Source organism: Paracoccidioides brasiliensis (genome assembly GCF_000150735.1).
Source record: "Paracoccidioides brasiliensis Pb18 unplaced genomic scaffold supercont2.3, whole genome shotgun sequence".
In the NCBI taxonomy this organism is placed as follows: Eukaryota; Fungi; Ascomycota; class Eurotiomycetes; order Onygenales; family Ajellomycetaceae; genus Paracoccidioides; species Paracoccidioides brasiliensis.
The window spans coordinates 888,908-907,876 of record NW_011371360.1 but is presented as its reverse complement, the minus strand read 5'-3'; the positions used below and the strand labels follow the sequence as shown (position 1 = coordinate 907,876).

The window sequence follows — 18,969 nt, the reverse complement described above, 5'->3', positions numbered from 1 at the left end:
ACTTAGTGCCGGTGCATAGCCCATAAGGAACATTCCAAGTGGATATCAAGACTCTCCAGCGTGAACGATCCATTTTTAACTTCTTCAATTTCAACAATGAACGGGATCTGAGCCGAGTTTCAGGTTGATCAAGGGGTGGAATGTATTATTTCATTTCTTCATTGACTATGCCAAAGGTGAAAGATCCTTGATGAGTGAGTGTCCGCGTTATTGGTCGCGTAGTAATCGCGAACCTCGATCTGCGAACGGCGGCAAAAAAAAAAAAAAAAAAAAAAAAAATAGAAGAAAAAAGGAACATAGTGGAATTTAATGAGTGGAGCCCTCGCCGGATAACGTAATCAACTACCCAACGCCCGCTCAAATCTTCATTTTTCATTCATCTTTAACCACCCACAACATGCACCATGAAGCAGTTATACAAGCCGCGATTGATGATTTGAACGCGCAATCAACGCCTAATTACACTGAGACCGCTAAAAAATATGGAATCAGCCGATATACATTGTCAAGGCGTTATAGAGGCGTTCAAATGTCAAGAAAGGAAGCAAGCTCTATCCACTGCAAAGCTCTCACTGATTCGCAAGAAAAACGGCTCCTTTTTCATATCAATTGATTGGCAGATCACGGTTTCCCTTGTACGCCCCAAATCCTTCATAATCTCATTGTTGAGATTCTAAAAGCACCTATTGGAGTCAACTGGGTGGCTCGGTTCTGCGAGCGCCACAAGGATGTGATCAAGTCGCTCTACCTGCGAAATATTGACCAAAAATGCAAGATTGCAGACAATTCTGCATACTTCAAGCATTATTTTGATCTTGTAATAGATTTCTTTCTTATACTGCTTTTTTAATTCTCATCTTGCTAATTTATCTTAATTTTTCAGCTGCAGGCAAAAATCACAAAATACAACCTTGAACCTGCGAATATCTACAACTTTGATGAGAAAGGATTCCTATTAGGATTCATTCACACCCTCAAACGTATAGCATCAATTAATTCGCTCAAATCGGGCTGTATGATAGGTGCCAGCCAGGATGGCAGTCGAGAATTCATAACACTACTTGCCTCAATTTGCGCAGATGGAACTTCACTCCCACCTGCTCTCATATATCAAGAGGAATCAAGAGATATGCAAGATACTTGGCTCGAAGATTTTGATAGTGAAAAGGATCAGGCCTACTTCGCTGCTTCAGAAAATGGGTGGAGCAATGATGAATATGGGTTAACGTGGTTAAAGAAGATCTTTGAACCTCTTACAAAAAAGAAGGCAGGCCGCAGATATAGACTTCTTATATTGGATGGCCACTCATCCCATGTTAATATGGAATTCATCAATTACGCAGATTGGAATCGAATTCTACTTGCTGTCTTTCCTCCCCATTCTACACACCGATTACAGCCGCTAGATGTTGGGATATTTGGATCATTGGGTAAATCATATTCCAAACAACTGAATGAACGAATGAGAACTGGAATGGGATTCATACGCACTACAAAGAGGTCTTTTTGGCAGCTTTTTGACACTGCGTGGAAGGAGGCAGTTACATCTTCAAATATTGAAGCTGCATTTGCTGCTACTGGCCTACATCCATTCGATCCGGAACGCGTTCTTAAAAAGCTTCAAATACGACCTTGCACCCCCCCCTGACGCAATATATCAACCAAGAACACCTTCTTCTATTGTTGGCCTGTGGAAATTGGTGAAGCAAGTCAAGCAACAGCAGCATCAAATATCTAATGATCTCAACTGGGTGATCCGTGCAGGGGAAAATCTTGCTCTTGATAAAGAGGTTCTTTTAATAGAGAATCAGCAGCTTCAAATAGCTCTTAATCAAGAGAGGAGACATTGCAAGTGTGGCAGGGCAATGGGGTTGCTAGATCCCTTGAATCCATCATTGACGCAGTTCTTCTCGCCAGCAAAGGTGCAGAGCATCTGTGAGAATTTGGCGGCCTCAGAGGTTGCCAAAAAGGATGAGCAAGCTTGTAAGGAGGATGCAAAGCTGCAATACACTATTCTTAAGGAACAGAAGGAGGCATATATCATCCAGCAGAGGATGGAGCGGGAGGCAGCTCGCCCGGCCACAAAACAGCAAAAGGAAATGGATAAGGCCGCAAGAGCTGCTCAACGGCAGATTGACAAGGAGCTTAGAGATGAGAAAAAAGCTCAGGAGCAAAAAGAAAAGGAAGAACGAGCTGCCGTACGGCTACAATCACAATTGAATAAGAAGATGATTGAAGAATTCAAAAATCACCTTACTAATCGGGAAAGTAGACCCTTGATTTCGCAAAGAGTGGCTAAATCGCGTTTTCAGAGCCCTGCCAGGGTGCCCACAGATCCACTGCCAGAGGGATATGATGATATTGCAATCTCTACTGGTTTAATGACTGCTTGCTCGTTGAATCTGCCTCCACCCAAGATTTCATGTTCTGGGCGAGTTATTAAGCCAAACAAATGTTTACTGAATTAGTTATATATTTTTATATGTAATTTTCTATATATATTTTCATCCTATAATATATCATCTTAAAATCTAATTGCGTTGTTGAAATAACGTTGAAAATATTTCATCATAGTGATGGCGAAATGGCGGGCGTTGGGTGTAAACGGGCGTTGGGTGGTTGGATTACGTTACACACCAACGCTAAACACAGGTTGGGGGATGAACCTGAAACCACGCTACTGGGAAAAGTTGAGAATGGGCGAAAACAACCTTGCAAAATAATACGCAGCACACGGTGAATCTTATCCCCTGAGTCGTTGACTCGCAAGTTTGGCGGGGCGATAGAAGAAAAAGCAAAAATAATTAAAAATAAAAAAAATAAAAGCAAACATGAAATTGACATCATAGTTACCGCGGAGGTACGGAGCAACTAGAGGACAGAACAAAACAGAAAACGCTGAACAACCGTGATGTCGCACAAGTTTTATTTCCCGAGGACTCAACCATAGCATTTCCATTTCTTTTTGCCATTTTCACGGGTTGGAGGTGTGTGCCCCTGAAACTGCTGTTCCCATTTCAATGAATTCAACGTTGGGAGCAATTTACTTTTAGTCTTTTTCTCCGTTCCCCACTTCAAGCTCGAAGTTCGGACGCCCACCCCCTTGCTAACCATGGCTCATCCCGCTCCGTTACCATTAAGTTATTCCATGCTTGCTTCCTAGAATTTTCCTCCCTTATTTCCCCCTCGGCTATCTTGTCCCATCTTTATCCCAGAAAATATCCAAAAGCGAAAGCTCATGAGCTGCGCACCTGATCATGATCGACAGGCATGGACGATCTGGCTCCAATCAACTGTTCGTATATCCCATCCATCCCCCCCCCCCTTTCTTAAACCTATTTCCCCTTCTTTATCCGGGTCATATTGCCTTGGCAAGACAAAAAAAAAGGGGGGGGGGCTGCTATTCGGGTGGGAAAGTGGGGAACCAAAATGCTTTCCTGCGTGGCAGCCCAAAGAGCCTTTAATGGGGCTCCGGGCCTGTCAGGCTTACATGCCACACTGAGTGGTTTGTCCACTTAGAAGACAAGTAAAGGGGGTGGGGTTTTTCGACTCGTGGCGCCTGATCGAAGATGGCGTCTGTTGTTGTGCCAGAGCTCGAGAGCTTGTGAGCGTTCCATGGTTTCTTGGTTTGTGGGGAAACTTTTTCTTTTTCTCATTTGCGTTTGAGTTTCAAAGAGTGATCCCTCACCGCAAATGAACTTAAGGTCCGTCTCTGGGGACTTTTAAGAGGTGCTATTATCCACAGTAGCTATTTTGTATGATATGCAACGCTATCCTATTTGTCGGTGGTGATTGTATTATACAGGATTCAAGACGATACTTTTCACGGCGATCCGTATCATGGAAATATATAATTGCAATACATTCTCAATCCCTCATAGATACTTGTAGATTGAAAAATTGCAAAAAAAAAAAAAAAAAAAAAAAAGTTGCTATCACTCTCAACCCCAAAAAAATGTCGTATAGGGAGCGGCAAAGAGGTCTGATGTCTCTCTCCTTGTAGCACCCCCCTCTCTTCTCTCTCCTCACACAAAAGCAAAATTGTCTATGCACATCTTTCCCCTTCTACCCCAGATGTGCACGTTTCCACCCTGCTAGAATCCGAGGCCCAGAAAAGAGAGAGAGAATAGGAGATGTCAAATCTAGGGTAAGGGTTGCCGTAAGTTTCAATGTTTAAAAATTACCCGCAACGCTGGGGAAGGAAAAAAAAAAACGAAAAATATAAAAATTTTGTTATGCTGGCATTTCAGTTACATTTTTGTGAACGTAGGTGCTTTTGCCACCCCCTAATGCCTCGAGTTCGGCATATTTTGTCCTTTTGAGGTTTCGTTTGTCGTTTAGCTGATTTGGTTTGGAGGGATAAAAAATAATATGTATAAAAAATATAAAAATAAAAAAAGGGATTTGCTGCGTCAGAAAGTAGAAGAAAATATCCAGTTGGTACTCTTATTGGAACGCTTCTCGAAGTAACCTGCCGTTTCAGATTTGGGATTTAGCTGCAATTTTAGCTTTTCTAGACAGACACTAAGCGAGGTGGTTTTCTTTGCTTTTTCCCAAATCGAACCTCATGTCAATGAGTTCCAAAAGGCAAAAATTCACCCAAGGCAGAGGAGTGCAGGAATAATATAAACGAATGATAAGTTCATGGTTAATTCAAACCACATAAAGCAAAGTTAGTGCCAGCCAGCATTTCAAATCGGAAAAAAAATGGATGGGTAGGAAGTGCTTTCCAACAAGTGTGGGAAAATAAAATCAGCTTAATATCACTTCCCAGCCAAAGGAATCCAAAATAAACAGACTACACCGTTGCTTGGATACTTGTGTAGATGTGATGAGCAGAATATCTCTTAATGTGATAAAACACAACAAATACCCTTGCGTTAGAACTAGTCACGAGGGAGGATGTAGTGAACGAAGGAAGTTGAAAAAAAGATTGAAGGATAACATTGAGCTACAATCCGGAATAGTAAGATCGATAAACATAAAAAACATAAAAAAGGGTAATAGGCCTGCCTTGAACAGAGTCTGTGGAATACAAAAGCGCAAGGTGTAATTTCGAGGAAATGAAAAAGGCAGACAGATATTCAAGTAATATAATCCGGGGAAACGGTTTGTTTTATTCTGGTTAAGTTCCACCTCTCTCTCTCTTTTATTTTTATTTTAATTTTTTTTTGAGTGGTTTTCGTTTGCCATCCATCAATATAAAATAAAATTAAAACAAAATCGGGTTGAGGTCTCCTGGACTGTGTAGATTTTCGGCATGTCTTCTTCCCCCTTTCTCCCCTGAACATTGCAGTACTAAGCACAAAACTTAATTTGGGAGACTGATTCATTCTGGAGGTAATTTAGAATTTCTCCTCATCCTTGGACTCGGCAGGTTTTTCAACATCCCAAGCACGTCTGTAGTTTGGCTGTCCGCGCAGGGGAGAGAAGGGAGAAGGAGAAGCTGGACGACGCAGGTTTGCAGTCTGGAAATCAGTCAGTTTGGAATCTTTTTGTTGCTTAAAAAACGGGCAGCTTTGGTTTCACATACAACGCAATCTGCGCATCTGCCTCCCTCAGTGTTCACGCGGCCACGGCAGCCACGAGGGTAGTTTGCACAGGAGTACATGTTTGCGATAGTACGATGTTGTTTTCCGTTAAGAACGGGGATGTAAGAATGCGACAGAGAGGTTTGAGTTGGGGTAGTTGGATGGTCTGGTGCGATTGAATTTCAGACCGAAGAGTTCACAATGGGGAAAAGAAGAGGGTTGATTTAGGGATGAGTAATAGATATGGAGAGGACGGAGGGTGGTTGGATTAGTGTTGATCGTATGAATGACTAGATGTATGGAAGAAGATAGGAGGCGCTTTTCGCGGGAAGCGAAGTGTCTTATGTGCCAACTAGGACGGGAAGAGAGGATCTCTTGGAGAAGATATAAGAGTTTAGTAAAGATAAGTATATTAGAGGAGAATTAAAGGAGGTTTAGGTAGCAGACTAGCAAGAATCGAATAAAAGGCGGCGTAGAAGCATGTCGAAAAGAAGGGAGAAGTAGCAACAGCAGGAGGGACAGCGGCCTTTATATAGAGTCAAGGCGGACAGTAAATTGGGTTGAGTTTCTTCCTCTCTGGAACCACCGTTAATAATATTAATATTAATATTAACATTATTATTGTTATTATTATTGCCTCATCACCAACTTCACTCCGTCTCGGGACTTTTGCAAAATAGACCGGCGTTGACACTTTTTGGTCCCATTTTCAGTTTCTCGATACCATAGCCAGTATGGAACCAATCTGTTTAAAGGGCACGACCCGTTTTACTGGGCCTGGCTGTTCATGACGCCCATTACGCCCATCGATACGTTACCATACGCCGGTATCGAGGCTGTAATAAATGCCTGAGCGCTAGCTCGAGCACTGTAGTCTGCACAAGACCCATCCTTGCTGTTAGCTAAGCCTTCGGAGCTGGAACTTCACGAATTTCCATCTCTGGTCAAGCGGGTTGAAGAGGGTGAAGGGGGGGGTCCTTGCGCCACCTCGTCACCTGTCAATCACCTTGCTCTACCTTTGGCAAGTCTCTCTGAATGACGTAGGTTGACAACCAATGGTTGCAGTTCGCTGGTTGATGGATGCTGTTATTCCTGCATCAAGCAGCACGTTTTCATTCTCACGAAGAGCAGCGGAATGGGAAGATCTTTCGACACCCAGGACTGAGCTAAACCTGCGGCGTTGCCCGCTCCCATTCCCAACTCTCCTCCTGGTTAAAACCTTGGACATCACAGAAGCAGTTTGTGAGGATAAGTTCCTTGTGAGAGAGTAATAGCTCTTTCCTCTCTCACGCTAGCCACATTTAGGCCTAGCTCATAACTACATCCCACGCACGCTGGCAATCTCCGCTGCGTACTCCAGTGAAGCTCTTATTATCTCTATATATATATGTAATTGAAAAATGATTGTGAGTGTACAGTTTATATAATGTCAAAATCAATCCTGTTATATTGCTTAGTCTGCTTTTTCTTCTCATCCCTTTTCTATCAGCCGCTGATCTACTTTTTTCTTTCATAGCTCAATTCTTATATTTCTCTGTATGAGGCTGTGTTTGAAATATTAAGTGAAATCCGGGCATACTTTCATTCAAGATTACTATTTTACTACTATGTTATAGAAGAAGAATTTATCTAATTCTAATCTACACTTATATGAAATAGCTGGCTGACAGCTGTAACATTTCATCTCTCCTTCACTACAGCTATATAATTATGGCTGAATAACACTGGATATTATATTCAGGTATTCTATTGAGGTGTTGCAGTTGCCAACCGGACTGATATTCATACTATTTCAGTGATATATCAGACTGTAGAGTGTAGCGACTGCTCTCACGTATGAACAGCGAGCGATGAGCGAAGCATGCTTGGTTTTATGTAATGATATAATCAGTTCGCTCTTAACGCACCTTCATTTCCTGTATATTAGTTACTAGTGTAATCCCGAAGTTCTGCTTGCTCCTCTGGACATTTGCATTCGCCAGTCTGTTTGCTTGACTATGGCAGTCATTAGCACTTCCCACAAACTACCCAACAGGCAAACATATGCGGCCGTTCTCGAAATCTCCTAGCAGATCAAGGCGGTCGGGCCGGAGTCTGTCAGGTTGAAACCCGTGGTTCGCAAGTGGATACAAAGTTTACGTTCAACTTTCCTGTCGAGGCAAACCAAAATTTTCTCAGAGCAATTGGCTGGTTGATCATTAAAAAGGGCCTTTGGGTAGTTTGTCTGCAAAGGACCCGAACATTGATGGCTTTTCGGTCTTGTCCCGTAGGGCGCGCCTTGATGCCATGTAGAGAGTTTCCATATACAGTTTGGTCAAGAGGTAGTTAGTGGTTGCAGCGGAGCTAAAGGGTCAAATTAATCAACAACCACTAGGAATTATATAGAGTAATGATATGGAATATACTATTAGGCTTGTGAGCATCTTGGGAACTTCCGTTCTGTACTATCACATTTACTACAGTGTGTATGATGCTCACTTTTTAGATCTAGAATTTGAATTTGTAATCTTAATCTCAACTGGCTGATTGATCTTCTGAGGTATAGCAGTTTTAGCTACTGCTTCTTGATCAGTCAGAATCCCTTCTTTAGTTATATATATATATATATATATATATTATATATATTATTTTTTTTCCTTCTGTTTAGTATATCAGTAGCTCTCAGCTTCTTGATTTTCTTTATTAAAAGAGTAATATTATGTATGATCAACTGACGTCTATTAATTATCTAATTGATTAGACTAGAAAGAATATTTATATAATATTTATTTTATAACTTTATTGTTTTAATTGAGTTATATTAGAGAGAGTTTCAAAAGTTCAGAAAAACTAATATTCATAAAATTTATTATAAGCTGACTTTAAGAGAGTAACTAAATGTGTAAAATATAAGTAGATAATTGAATAAAAATCTTCTCTATCTAATGATACTAAGCTTATAACTTTAAATTTAATTTTTATAATAATATTTTTTATTATTTTTTATTTGATTATATATAATTAAATAAAAATTTCCTTTATTAATATAATTAATTTTTAATCTTATACTTTATATAACTTTTTCACTATATATTTTAAAGACAAAAAGCAGCTCATATCTAATAATTATAGTAGATAAAAAAGTAAAAATATATATATAAAACTATAGTATTATAATTTAAATAAAATCTAATAAATTCAGTTATAATATAATTATTATATTTATTAATAATTAATAATTTATATAGTTAACTATATTTATTGTATAAGTTTTAGTATTTCTATTAAATATCTCTTATAGTCATATTAAGTTAAATTCATTTTAGTTTAACTTTTTTTTTACTAATTTCAATTGCTTAATCTACTGATAATTAACTTATATTAATCTCTTACTCTTTAGTATTTATAAGAGATAAGGTTTATATAGCATTAATTGCTATAATCATAGTTTTTTTATTTTTTTATTTTCTCTTTTTCAACTTTAGTAACTATTCAAACTACTGAAATAACTTTTACTATAATGTGAATCTTATTAAATTATATATATATATTTTTAATATATTTTTATATCTTTTATAGTATTATTTATTAATTTAAAGTTATTTATATAAAAGCTTTAAATTTTATATTAAACTTATCAATAATCATATTTTATGAGATTTTAATCTTCATTAAAATATTATTTAATTAATTTATTGATTTAATTAATTTATATAATATTAGCAGTATTGAATTCATATTTTATAAATAGTATATTAATTTTTCTTATACAATAATAGTTTGAGAAGACTATTTTCTTTACTAAAAGCTCACTTTTCTTTTGTAAAAGTTAAATTTTAATATTTTGTTTGAGCATTCACATGTCAAATTCAATTTTATAATCTATGAATAAAGAGAAGAAAAACATCATACACCTCAGCAGTAGCTTATATGTTTGAAATTTGATCAATTTTATAGACTTTAATAAAGAAGTCTTTCTTCTTGATTAGAATCATGTTTACTTAGAGTGATAAGCATATTAAATTATATACTAAATAATGAAGAGAATTGACATGAGAGAATAGTTCACTCAGTGATGAATTACATTAACTCATTTAACTCACTTAACAAATGAATTTGATAGTTTAACTAATATAATTCATCACTGTGAATTCCAAAAAAAAAAGAAAGAAAGGAAAAACCTCAGTACTTAACACGTAAGCATACCCTGCATTAGAAAAGAAGAACAGACAATGACCATCACAGACTTGAATTGCCAACGTTGATAGTTATGCTTAAATTCAATCATGATTCATCACAACTCTTGATTGTTTAACATCTGGACGACCAGCAATTCGGTCAGACTTCAAGTTAATCTCTGTTTCTTTGTGTCTTTGGACGTTTATTTTTCCCGCCCTGTTCTTTTCTTTTCCTGGATCTGGACTTGAGATGATCCACTTAACTCCGCATGAAGGAGTTAGATCCCGCTTGCGGGATTCTGAATTGACCACATGATATCGTCAGATAGACGGTGAGACAATGAGACGATGAGACGTACATCCCCATCCTCGTTCAAAAACTCTCCCAACAACTCTATTCCTCATCGTGCATTGGCTATGGTTGACCCCCCATGAAACCAGTCCCAAACCCGCTCCTGGCAATAGCCATATCTAGGGCTCAAAATCGTGTTAGCAACTCCATGGAAACCATGAAGACTAAAAGCGATTGATCAAAAAAAAATAAACAAATAATAAGGTTAACATACGAGTAATCAACGAACAAAGCTTAAACTCGTCGGAGCTTTTCCGCATCAAATTCTCACTCTTCGAGACTGGACTAGCTAGTCAGTTACCCCAGATCCGTGCAGTTGGGCTCGCAAGAAAAAGAAACGAGGGGAAAGAAGAGCCCCGCTTGGTAACTAACGATCTCTATTTTATATATATATTTTTTTATTTATTTTCCTGGCCTGACGCGCACTCTATGTCAAAGTCACTAAAAAGGCACTGAATATCAGATTAGATAAAAGCGGTGTCGAGCTGAATCTGGCCCACGTTAAGGAACTGCTCCGATGCCTAGTATGTTGCCTTTCGCATAACTACTCCATATAGCCATTTGCAGAGCAATGAAGCGGTCACCAATAATTAGACAGACAGGAGCGAATCGTTCGGCGAACGGTCTAGGCAAGCCTGTCAAGATCTCGATTCTCGGCAGACGGGAAAGTTTAAAAAAAAAAAAAAAAGGAATAATATTGTCTTGATAGTTAACTAACGACAAAAAATCAATCTTCCCACCAAAATCTGACTAGATAGCGTGTTGGCAGGACTCCTTTGTCCTCAGGTTTTCCTTTCAAATCATCCAGCCCATTCTCACAGGATCTGGCCACGGTTCCGTGGGGTGCTATATACCTGTCAAGAACGGAACCTAAAATCAGTCAGCCTCCTTTTTAGATGCGTAATACGCAGGCCGATTTGCTTAGCCTTTCCGATACGTAGCTACACAGATGTTGCTCTCCCCGGCTGAACATCCCACAGCCAGCGCAGGATAAATGTTTATGGACTAAATATCACGAAACCCCGGTTCCATCCTTCATGGTTCCACCTCTGGATTACATTTATCATCTCGGATTCGGATTCGGACTAGATCTCCCATATCTACCTTAGTGTTGGCACCGGCCACTACCTAACAACGTCGCACTGTTTCGCAGTATAGCGTAGACTTCGCTGTGGCAAAGATTTTTCCCGGTCATTAATGAATCAACTCTATGTTGTTTCCACACTAGGAAACTCATAAACAGAAATCAAACCCGATTGTCGGTACGAGCTTATTGATGAAGCACGTTAAACCAATAACCAAACCTTGAATGAAACTAGGGATAACTATACAATCTCCCAACAATCAACAAGAACAACAAATGGACAAAGAAGGACTGCAAACTCTCAAGTACTACCAAAAATGTCGCACTATTTAGTTTGTTGCATCCTGCGGGGAATTAATATGAGGGATGCGCATTTTACAAGGGCCCTTAATTTCTAGAACTTTCGCACAAACCCATGGATTGGTCTATGGAGGGTAGGTGGTTAGTAGTTAAGATGCCAGAATCCATTTGCTATCGTGATGATCGCCCTGCATCGATCCTGCAAGTCGACGCCTGGGAGTCTGGGACCCGTCCGAAAATCATATAACGGGATCGAAAATGAATGGAACGAATGAGACTGGGCCGCTTGTATCGACGAAGTGTGGTTTTTTTTTTTTTTTTTCTCGTGTTAACCGTCCGCAATACAACCTCAAATTTTTCATCCTGCGTAATGCATATACATGCTGTTCGTACCGAGCTTGCCCTTTTAGAGATTGAATGGATCTTATCTGGTTATGACTTTGATTTGCTTGCCCCCACAAAACTTCTGAACTGGAGTAGTTCACTCCGTACGAGGAGAGAGGTTGGGCAATTACCAATTTTCTCTCCCTGCAAAAATTGGCACAATGTTGCGCTTCGGTGTGGATGTCTACAATACAATATGTAGCATCCCTAAGGTCGACTAGCTGCACGGCCTGTGGACCGAACTGAAGGCTATTATTTTCCACCTTCTCGCAGCGATCACGTTGTCCGCCTTATTGCCGATTAGGTGGGTTTTGCGCCCTCTCAACAAACACGAGAATCCCTCTGAAAGAGTGAAGCTATTTTGACCGGCCCAAGTTAAATATGTGTGGAGAGCGTCTCATCCATCTGCTGAGCAACTTCTTCCCGACTGATCCACCCCAAGAAGGGTTGGTCCTTTCAAATATTAAATCTCACCAATCTTTTCATCGGACTGGGGTCATGGATGGAACGATTCATCAACTGTGGAGATGAAAACGCTCCGAAACCTTGCCATGAAGTTGGATCCGTGGAACATTTTCGCAGAAAGCCCAGAACAATTTTAGAGAGTTTCTGTGCATGGTGCTAGTGAACAGTTGGGGGGGGGGGGGGGGGGGGGGAATGAATTTGCGGTGTACTTCTAGGCTCTTTAGTTATCCGAGATTTGTGCTCCCGTGATGGGACAAGGGAGCAGGAGTAGTTAATGAAAAATATTCCGGAGAGATCAGAAACAACATCGCCTTGGAACGCGCATATAACGATGCATATAAAAGCTGGAAATATTACCGCTTCTGGATCTCCAGAAGCCACCATCATGAAATTTCTTAGTCAGGAAATTATCCATAGTTAAGTCAAAAGGAAAAGCGTATACCAGCTCGGACAAATTTTGCCCTGGACTCTCGATCGACAGAGGTGGCGAGACACAATGGTCTCACGTTGGGCATATGTTCAATAAATGCTGTGCTTGAGGGGAGATCTGCATCATTTTTAAACATGTCTAGATATGCCTGCCAAACCTGGATTCAACCTGATCGACACACTCCCATAAGCATTGATCCAGAGAGCCTTCAGTCATGCCACACACCTTGGAACCGCCCGTAGGCACTTCACGCTCATGATATGCCTTTAGCGTGTTGACCAACAGGCGGTGCTATTTGCTAGCTCTCAGTCAGCTCTCAGTCGGCGCTTTTAGGCCTCATATAGACTGCTCGCCACCATGCGTAACCTATTCAAACTCCAATAGCAACACGAGGAAGACCACGCCGTTGTCGTTGCGACGCAGCTCCGGACGAAAAAAAACTTCATCTTGTGGACGCTGGTTGTTGATTTCCATATTCCATGCGCAGGATTGAGACAAGTTACTAGCGTATAAGCTCTGCTCTCTGCTGACGGCCATGATTCCCTCGGTTGACTATTGCTTTCTCGATGGCTAACGTGGGTACTCTGCTGCTTTCTTGCGAAACGGTCATAGTTCTTCAAATCAAGCACCAGTAAGTAGTTGCCAGTAACTACCTCTAGGCGGTTACGCCCAGTCCAATCTTGTCGTAAATAGCTGCTGATATCCGCATTTGTAGTCTACCTCCAATTGGCCTTTCGTTGACCCTGGACAATAAAATCAAAGGCAAGAGAGGTCAAATTTATAGATTGCTGTTTCCATTCAATGGGATTACGAACACATTGTCAGCAACGTTTGGGGCTTGTGCAGGGACTAGAACCTCAAACCTGGGGCGTTCGTAAAGGCCCAGCACTGGCATGTTGTGATAAAGATGCTATTCTCTCGGTATGATGAACCTATGAAGTTCTAGTCTAAAATATTCACGCTCTATTTTGCTTAAAATTCCTTGAATATCCATCGACCATGCGTATCGAAGACGGGAGACAAGCGACCCTCTCGCAACCCCCCTCATCTTGTTCGGAAATCATAACTGATCTGCAACAAATGTCCGTGACACTGGTCGTTAGGAGTACCAATACCCCCATTGAACGGAAATAAAGACATCAGGAAATGTCAAAGGAATATCGTAATCCGGGTTGTTTAAAGTCAAGCGGCGCTTAGAAATAACCGGCGATTCTTCCGGGGTTCACGTTTGGGTCTTACGATCAAGTGGATTGAACAGGCCCCAATCGTAACTTGAAAGCTTACGGAACATCGCACTCGGGGTTCTTGAGAATATCCTGTAATCTGTGAGGATTTGCGTGTGCCGCAAGTGCTGTTTCCACAGGAGTGCGCAAAAATATCCACATTGTGTGTAATGTTCCTACGACAGCAACTTGTGGGTCTGAAAATGCCGATATATATGATTTCATGACCTCCCCTTGCAAATCTCCTGCGGTAAAACGAAGACGCGGGATCGCAAGGTCGTGAGATATCCGGTCGGGTGGGACGGACGTACATGTTTCATGCAAATTATGCCCGACACCCTCTCATCCTGCAAGGAATGACTGCCAGGCAAAGAAGCTACCGATTAAAACAAGACCAATGCTAGCAAGAAGGCCATTACCTTCCCATGTGAGAGTTAGGTAAGCTGCTACACCCACAGCGATCTCCTTTCGCCTGGCAGCGGCCCTTTTTCTTTTCCAGTTTGCGTCAATCTCAAACGGAGGTAAGAATACAGCAGGGGGCGAAGCGGGCTTCAACGGCACTGAAACGGAAAGTGCAACAGCTCTGTGGTCAGACGTTTGAAACAGCGGTAGAGCATCGTATCCATTAACCTCAATGTTGTTTTCTCCAGTCGAGGAAGAAGAAGGGAAATCACTATAGAGGATTCGGTCGCACCAACTTGGCCACCGCTGCTTCGCCCAGCTCCATTTTCCAGTTGGACCTTCGGGGTAAACCTGATCTGCTTGAAGAGTGAATTTATACGTGGGTAAGAATTTGATAGGTGCTTCGGAGAAATTTTGTAGAGTCTTCTGCTCCTGGAGTTCGCGAGTCAATTGATCCTTCTCAAGCAGATGAGAATAGTGATAGGGACTGTTCAGGTCTTCTGTAGGTTGAGGAAACTTTTTGTAGTCTTTCGGCCCTGGGCGAGTTAGTGATGTCCGGTAATTCAAGTCTCCAGCAGCAAAGATATACGATCTAGGTGAATATAGACCATTGTCCTTTTTTACGTCGGGAGATTCGGGTCGAAGAAGAGGGGCGTCTTCTTCCGTTTCCCCATCACGAATTCGAGTGTTTTCACCACTGTTATTCGTCCTCGAAAAGACAAGCCTTTCACTGATGCTCTTCCAGTCTTCGTTTCTCCTTTCTACTGCCCATTCATCTGGGGCAAGATGGGCCGCAACAAAGGTCAGGTCGACAGTATCTTCGTTGATATAATAGCCAATCCGTGCCCCAGCAGCTCCTTTATTCCCAGCCTCCTGCACCCCCACTCCAACATCCGCAGTTTCAATCCGGGCAATTTTTCCGGCGACGTCTTGACGCACAAAGACCATTATTGCTACCATCCCGGCATTCTTAGTTACAATATTCGCGTAACACTCTTCACCGGCTGCAATGTTCACGGCACGGCGAAAAGCATCAAAATATGGATTCAGGAATGAGCCTCCAAGGAATGCATAGGAGATAGGGGCAACTTCCTGGAGTGACAAGACAAGTATCTCGGGTAGATCCGTTGACCGACACCTTGAATCAGGAAGAACATCGAAGAGATGAGAGGCAAACGAGTAAGGCTGGATCACATTCCGAGCGCAGTTGAAACTCAGTACATATATGCTTAGAGATTCCATGCTAATCTATATTGCATGAACCGTTGTCCAGCCCAGGTTGATCTGACTTCATCAGTCTTGAAATGTTTGTTGACAACTGGAGAGTTTGAGATTAGAACTTTTGGAATATTTTGCATAATTTGGTCACGTGGTCCAGGAACGATCGAAATCGAACCGAAAGTTTCTTGAGGTTTCCGAATCTGATGCCAGTCTCGATGGATATCGATATCTCCACCAATTGAGATAGAATGGTTGTCCTGCTAACGTGTGTTTCATTTTGCTCCTAAGGTCCCTTGAGATTTACATTCCCTCCTAGAACCTGCTCACAAACCCACATTGCAGTGAGGGTGTGCAGGCTTACACTGTCTTCCTCGATCTGGTTACTGAGCTTTTTCTCTCTTACCTCTTCGTCCAGTCGTCCCAAGGCTTCGAAAACTACGACCTGGTCTCTCATGAATGTGTCCAAACAGCCTTTTGTCCCCTTTCTTGAAGTCTCCTTTGGGTTCACATGAAACTCTCCTATTAAACTTGCAACGCACTCGTCAATCATCGACCGCAGTAAGGCGATCATTCCTTTCTCGGGATTGGCAGTGTAATGTCTTTTGTTCTTTGCCCCCGATTTATATTCGGAATACAACATCCCCCGGCCGAGGCGAAAGCCGGTTGATGTGTGGGCAACAAGAAGTATGTAGATATGCGAAGCATCATGCGTTGGTTCCGTGGTATGTATTTTCACAAGCGGTATTTCCGGAGTCGATGTCTGCCCCTTCGTTCTGGGTTTAGGGGATAGTGATTTGAGTGCTCTGGTTACTGATTTTGCTGCTGCACACTCGAGGAATTGACGGATCGTCGGTTGAAAACTAGAATCTTGGCCAAAGTCTTCGTTTGCAGGAACCGTGGGTTCTAAAAATCCGGATTCTTCCACCCCCAATGCTGTTTTGGGTAATGCAGGCTCTGTAGTATGACGTTTTCGGAAGTGATTCCCGCTTTCTCGTCTTTGATTTTTATTTTTGCCTCGCTTGTGGCCACCTTTAGAATGGTTGGACTCTACGACCTGTTGAAGGGTTGCGTCCGGTGCCAAAATTGTGATATCGACTTCCGTTATGAACCCAGGGTCCAAATTTTCTAAATCTATACGGGGAAACCTGGGATGCATAGCCGGGGGAATTTCACTGTGGGTTTTTGTCCGGGACCCGGAGTCCTCAACAACCTGTCCCTGACTGCGACAACTCGATCTGCGTAGTTCAGCTTCTTTCGAACTTGGGGCTGCAAGGGGTTCGATTTCAAAGGACACTGAGCCTATCTGGACCGCGCCAGAACTCCACCCACGCCTGTTCAACTTAACGGAGAGTAGCGGTAGACCTAGATTCACAAAATTGGGGATGAGCACTTGAGATACGTAGTCGTATGACGGGGCAGAGGATACGTTCGTGCCGCCGGTGATGTTCAACTTGATAACTTTGCCGAGACAAAGGTTCGCTCACACGCCCGTCCTTACAGTGTAAACTTGCTCCAGCATACAAAAGGTATAGGTATAGGGCTTGAAAAATGAGGAAGATAGAACCAGGAGTTGTAAGCTGAATGTTGTATTGTATTCTGACTGGATGCCCGATGTCGCTGGAAGGGGTTGCAATCGCAACTTCTGCTGTGGAGAGGAAAACGCATCTTCCCCCTTCCCATCCTCAACGGATCGGGGATAGAATGTAATCTCTAACGATCCTACCTGAGCACCAACAATGCGCCCGTCACATACTTCGGCGAGGGATCGTATAGCGGCAGTATGCGAACTCCTTAAACCCCTCCGGCCGTGCCTTTTTCCCTCGTACGTTGTTAATCGTGACAGGCAATCCCGTCATCGCGGAAAGTGCAAGCACATTTCGGACGAGCTGGCCACCTCCCTCCAGTGTGCTCCCATCCAAGCGTAGCATCTCTCTGCCTGGCTTATATTCTGCCCCGAAGTCGACTAACCTTGGTGCAAAGCAACAAGAGAATGTGTTGGATGAGAGACGCTTGTAGAAAAACACAGAAATCAGGGGTACTGCTTTTTGAGTTACCCAACAATCCAACACCCCACCAATAATGGGTGTGTGGTAATTAGTTACTGGCAAGTTTTGAATTGAACTAGATATTGCACAGATATACTTTGTTTATGCAACATATCTATCCCATGAATATCAAGCAAGCGCATGGTCAACAAGACCAAGATATATCCTAAATATGAAATTGGAGGAACACAAACCATTTTATTCCATGAGAAGGTGACTGGGGTTACGTGTTAGTCAACGTCCGGTTAAACAAGTAACTATAAAAAGGGTGGTGGTGTGGCGGGCGCCTTTTGCCCCCATAACTAACTAGTAAGCCAATTTTCTTGTGCCGTCTAATAATATAGCTTTTAAACTTAATTACATTCTCACTCATAGGGTGATGTTCTAATAATTTAAAAACTTTTGAAATGGCATACAAGTCATAAAATGTATAACTTGATCAAACTTCATGAAATAGAAGGACCGAATCTTCCAATTCAAAGTAATTTATATGGTATATAATATCTAGGTAAAGGTTGGTAGAGGCTTCACAGCTGAGGTCAAACCATTATCTGGCATGGAGCCTCCTAGCCACCCTGGCTGCGATGCACATGAACGTCATAGATTTCAATAAACGAGCATCATCCGACCCAATCACAGTGACTATTGATAAGCCGATGCAGCTATAGAGCCGAGAGACAACGTGTGACAGAGAAATAGGGTGCTAGAAATTGTGAAGTCAATACAAAACACAGTTGAACAGAAGCGGACGGATGTTGGCTGGCCTGGACTCATCCACAGCCCTAAACCTAACTCCATATAGAGTCCCATCAGTGACTGGCCAAAGATCATCAAGAAGCGTTGCTCACCAATTAAGAACTTTCAAGTTCAAATTATGAAGTGGACACTATGCCGTTCGAGTTGAAGGGCCGCAGAAGAGCAGTGCGCAGTGATCACAATATGTCAGTGATGATAAACCACATCCCACGTCTGGGCCCGGTGATCCCTATGAAGTGAGAAAACACAGACACATCATATTCCACACCAGGACGCTCTTCTTCTTGAACCTCCTGCTCCCCATTAATGGCCATTAATTGAATCGACATGACATGATCGGGGAATTATATGTGTTTCAAAATGGATAACGCTGCATTCAAAGGGAACACTCCACAACTAAAAGAGTTGGAAAAACAGAAAACCCTAAGTTCCAGGAAATGTGAAGTGATCAAGAAGCACGAGTATATAAATAAAGTCACTGAGCCTTTTTTCTTTTCTTTTTTTTTTTTTCTTTTTTGTGGCGGCGTCTTAAGGTAAGCGGTGGGTAGTATAGTATGTACATGTACCTCATATCATATGCAAAATGTCTCGAATAAGTTCTTTATATTTTAGCATAAAT

General features: G+C 41.8%; 4 protein-coding genes across 4 annotated transcripts; all 4 read right to left on the bottom strand.

Moving 5' to 3' along the window:
- Window positions 1–5,345: 5,345 nt before the first annotated feature.
- Window positions 5,346–5,611, bottom strand: PADG_02671 (uncharacterized protein; the record flags this gene model as incomplete). Its single annotated transcript, XM_010760259.1, has 2 exons — window positions 5,346–5,468; window positions 5,534–5,611. 2 exons carry the CDS (start codon window positions 5,609–5,611, stop codon window positions 5,346–5,348), a joined length of 201 nt encoding a protein of 66 aa, XP_010758561.1.
- Window positions 5,612–13,358: 7,747 nt separating this feature from the next.
- On the bottom strand, window positions 13,359–13,598 carry PADG_11471 (uncharacterized protein; the record flags this gene model as incomplete). The annotated part of the gene is made up of 2 exons (XM_010760637.1): window positions 13,359–13,446; window positions 13,519–13,598. The coding sequence occupies 2 exons, from the start codon at window positions 13,596–13,598 to the stop codon at window positions 13,359–13,361; spliced, it is 168 nt and encodes a 55-aa protein (XP_010758939.1).
- Window positions 13,599–14,268: 670 nt separating this feature from the next.
- On the bottom strand, window positions 14,269–15,570 carry PADG_11470 (uncharacterized protein; the record flags this gene model as incomplete). Its single annotated transcript, XM_010760636.1, has 1 exon — window positions 14,269–15,570. The coding sequence occupies one exon, from the start codon at window positions 15,568–15,570 to the stop codon at window positions 14,269–14,271; it is 1,302 nt and encodes a 433-aa protein (XP_010758938.1).
- Window positions 15,571–15,832: 262 nt separating this feature from the next.
- PADG_11469 (uncharacterized protein) lies at window positions 15,833–17,477 on the bottom strand (the record flags this gene model as incomplete). The annotated part of the gene is made up of 3 exons (XM_010760635.1): window positions 15,833–17,007; window positions 17,071–17,259; window positions 17,303–17,477. 3 exons carry the CDS (start codon window positions 17,475–17,477, stop codon window positions 15,833–15,835), a joined length of 1,539 nt encoding a protein of 512 aa, XP_010758937.1.
- Between the last annotated feature and the right edge of the window lie 1,492 nt (window positions 17,478–18,969).